The 3,221-nt window shown below is 50.4% G+C and overlaps 1 protein-coding gene across 1 annotated transcript in view; it reads right to left on the reverse strand.

The window, feature by feature from the left end:
- Window positions 1–3,111, reverse strand: part of GUITHDRAFT_148525 (hypothetical protein) — a gene marked incomplete at both ends in the record, with an annotated part of 3,477 nt that extends 366 nt beyond the window's left edge. The window contains 11 exons of the mRNA XM_005819495.1: window positions 92–156; window positions 438–521; window positions 1,341–1,418; window positions 1,638–1,677; window positions 1,828–1,965; window positions 2,079–2,163; window positions 2,221–2,308; window positions 2,676–2,742; window positions 2,820–2,900; window positions 3,030–3,076; window positions 3,099–3,111. Coding sequence (XP_005819552.1) covers window positions 92–156; window positions 438–521; window positions 1,341–1,418; window positions 1,638–1,677; window positions 1,828–1,965; window positions 2,079–2,163; window positions 2,221–2,308; window positions 2,676–2,742; window positions 2,820–2,900; window positions 3,030–3,076; window positions 3,099–3,111 — 786 coding nt within the window. The remainder of the gene's footprint in view (window positions 1–91; window positions 157–437; window positions 522–1,340; window positions 1,419–1,637; window positions 1,678–1,827; window positions 1,966–2,078; window positions 2,164–2,220; window positions 2,309–2,675; window positions 2,743–2,819; window positions 2,901–3,029; window positions 3,077–3,098) is intronic.
- Window positions 3,112–3,221: the final 110 nt, after the last annotated feature.

The raw sequence follows: 3,221 nt of genomic DNA on the forward strand, positions 1-3,221 counted from the left end.
TCCTCCTCCTCCTCTCTCCTCCTCTCTCCTCCTCTCTCCTCCTCTCTCCTCCTCTCTCCTCCCTCCCTCCCTCCATTCTCGTTTCATCGACCTGATGGACGAGGTCAAGCGTCGCTTGCTCACTATTGCCCGGGGACGACGAGGCTGATGCATCACCTGCACGAGTTGTGAAGAGACGAGGAAGAAGGAAGCAGGAGCAAGTCCAGGGGAACGAGGAGGAGGAGGAGAAGGAGGAGGAGGAGGAGGAGGAGGAGGAGCAGCAGCAGCAGCAGCAACAGCAGCAGCAGCAGCAGCAGCAGCAGCAGCAGCAGCAGCAGCAGCAGGACAATCACCATGGAGATTTTCTCTCTTCATCAGCGAAGAGACTTTTTGTTCTACATTCCCAACCTGATGTGGGGAGGATCAGGAGAAGAGCGAAGAGCAACTTGCAATCTCACCCTCTTGGTGAGCTTCCTGATCTCTCTTCTGATCTCTGCTTCTGACGACCTGGCCTGAGATATCTTGCTGACTTCCAGTTGTAACTGCACAGAGATCTCAATCGTGTCGATGATGATGAGAGCATGCGCAGAGCAGCAGCATCGGGAGCAGGAGATGGAGATGAGACAGCAGAACGAATGTGAAGAGGGATGCTGGGGAAGACGAGGAGGAGGAGGAGGAGGAGGAGGAGGAGGAGGAGGAGGAGACGAGAAGGAGGAGGAGGAGGAGAGGAAGTGAAAATGTAAAATTACACGAGCAAGAGCCGACTGCATCAGATGTTTTGACAATCACAAATTTGTTCTCATCATAACAAGTGACATGCGTGTCGACCTGTTTCAAGACGAGGATCATAGCGCTCGTCGTCGGGTCTGCATCTCGTCTACTGATTGCTGAGGAACAAGATCAGCACCAGCACCAGCACCAGCACCAGCACCAGCACCAGCACCAGTACCAGCACCAGCACCAGCAAGTGGCAGCAGCGGCAGCAGTAGCAAGCGGCACCAGTACCAGCACCAGCACCAGTACCAGCACCAGCACCAGCACCAGCACCAGCACTAGCACCAGCACCAGCACCAGCACTAGCACCAGCACTAGCACCAGCACCAGCACCAGCACTAGCACCAGCAAGTGGCAGCAGCAGCACCAGTACCAGCAAGTGGCAGCAGCAGCAAGCGGCAGCAGCAGCAGCAAGCGGCAGCAGCAGCAGCAAGCGGCAGCAGCAGCAGCAAGCGGCAGCAGCAGCAGCAAGCGGCAGCAGCAGCACCAGCAAGTGGCAGCAAGTGGCAGCAGCAAGTGGCAGCAAGTGGCAGCACCACCACCACCACCAGCAGCAGCAGCAGCAGCAGCAGCAAGCGGTTCACTACCAGCTTGTCGACATGCGAACTCATTGAGTTGACCGAGCATGACGCCCTCGAAGTCCTTCCAGCAGATCTCCGACTTGCCTGCTCCCAGTGTCGATCATGACAAGTTGAGCAGAGTGAGACGGAGGCGGCTGGGGAGGAAGAACAATATTGTGACAAAACAGGATGATGGTGAGGGATGGTTCAGGAGACACAGAGGATGTTGTGGAGAGAAGACAACAGCAGAGGTTCTTGTTCGGATCAAGTTGCAGTGTTGTTCGACAGTCTTGTTTGACATGTCCGAGATCAACACACGTGTACCTGTAGTCTGTGGTGTAGTTTCCATGAGATCCTCCCAATCCTGCACAGGACGATCAGGACGAGAGTTTGGTCAGAGTCTGTTTGTTGACTTCTTGTGTTATGATGACTGGATTTTTGAAATTCAGGCGGTGCACTCCCTGTTACGATTTGTCAGCAGTTTGCGATTTCTTGAGAAGTTTTGTTTCCTCACCTCAACGAACTTGTCGTATGTGAGGGTTTCGTTGTCATCGCCATCAAGAATCTGGTAGAGCAATCCTTTGAGATGCGAGGGAAGGGAGAAAAATGAATTGGTTACATCGAATACAACCCGAATCTTGTCCTTTAGATCCTGATTCAACGTATTACAACAACGGGGTAAATCATAACAACCGTCATGTCAATCATATCAATCATCATCATCTCAATCATCATCATTATCTCCATCATTGTCGCTCTTCTCACCTTTTCAGTTTGATATTGTGCCAGAAATTCCAGGAGAGGGTCAAGAAAGTGAGGAGCGGATGCGACGTCTAACATGTTCTTCTTCCTGACAACTCTCATATCACTTCTCCGATTCTCTCCTCTCTTCTCCTGCTCGTCTCACTCTTTCATTCTTCTCTTCTCCGTTTCAACAGCAGAAGCAAACTCATCCAGCAGCACCGCAACCACCACATTGAGCAAGAAGTAGCCGCCTGACAAGATCATGAGAGCAGAGAAGAACGACAAGAACGCACGCCACCGATCAGGATGTAAGAGGCAAAGAAGAGCACTACATATCCATCGACCTGAAGAGAAAAGTCGTGAGCTGTATCATCATCATCATCTCCATCATCTCCATCATCCTTGTCATCTCCATCTCCATAATGTCATCATCTCCATCATTATCTCCATCATCATCATCATCATCATCATCATCATGATCATCGTCATGATCATCATAATTTCATAATTTCATCTCCATCTTTATCATCCTCGTCATCATCATCATTGTCATCATTGTTGCCATCATCATCATCATCATCGTCATCATCATCATCATAGTCGTCATGATTCGTTTACTTACAACTCCGCTTTCACCAAACATGGGACGAACTACATCTGTCGACCAACCATCTCCAGTGCAAACCTGTAAAACATCATCACAGACTTGAAGTTTAACGCTCAGAGTTTTAATTCTCGAGCACTCAAAGTTGAAGATCGTACCTGAAACATTGAGAAGAAAGCAGCGGAAAACTTCCCGAACAAAACTTCATCTCTACTCTTGAACAGCATACAAGCCAAAACCTGTTGAATCAAATTTACTCCCCTCCTATCCTCTCACTCCGCTCTCCACTCTGCTTCTGAACCCTCCTCCACCTCCTCTTCCTGCCAGTACTCCTCCTCCTCCTCTCACGCTCCGTTGTCGTTACATACCGCATAGATGGCAGTGATGAGGAGGAGAACGACAAATGCGTTGGCTACTGGGAGGATTGAAGCAGTGACCTGTCATGAACATTTCATTTCTCTCTTCTCCTCTGCCTTTCATCTTTCTCTCTGTTTCCTCCCCACCCCACCCCTCCCCTCCCCTCTCTCCTCTCCTTCTTCCTCCTCTTTCCCCTTCCTCCT

Source organism: Guillardia theta (genome assembly GCF_000315625.1).
Source record: "Guillardia theta CCMP2712 unplaced genomic scaffold GUITHscaffold_220, whole genome shotgun sequence".
In the NCBI taxonomy this organism is placed as follows: Eukaryota; class Cryptophyceae; order Pyrenomonadales; family Geminigeraceae; genus Guillardia; species Guillardia theta.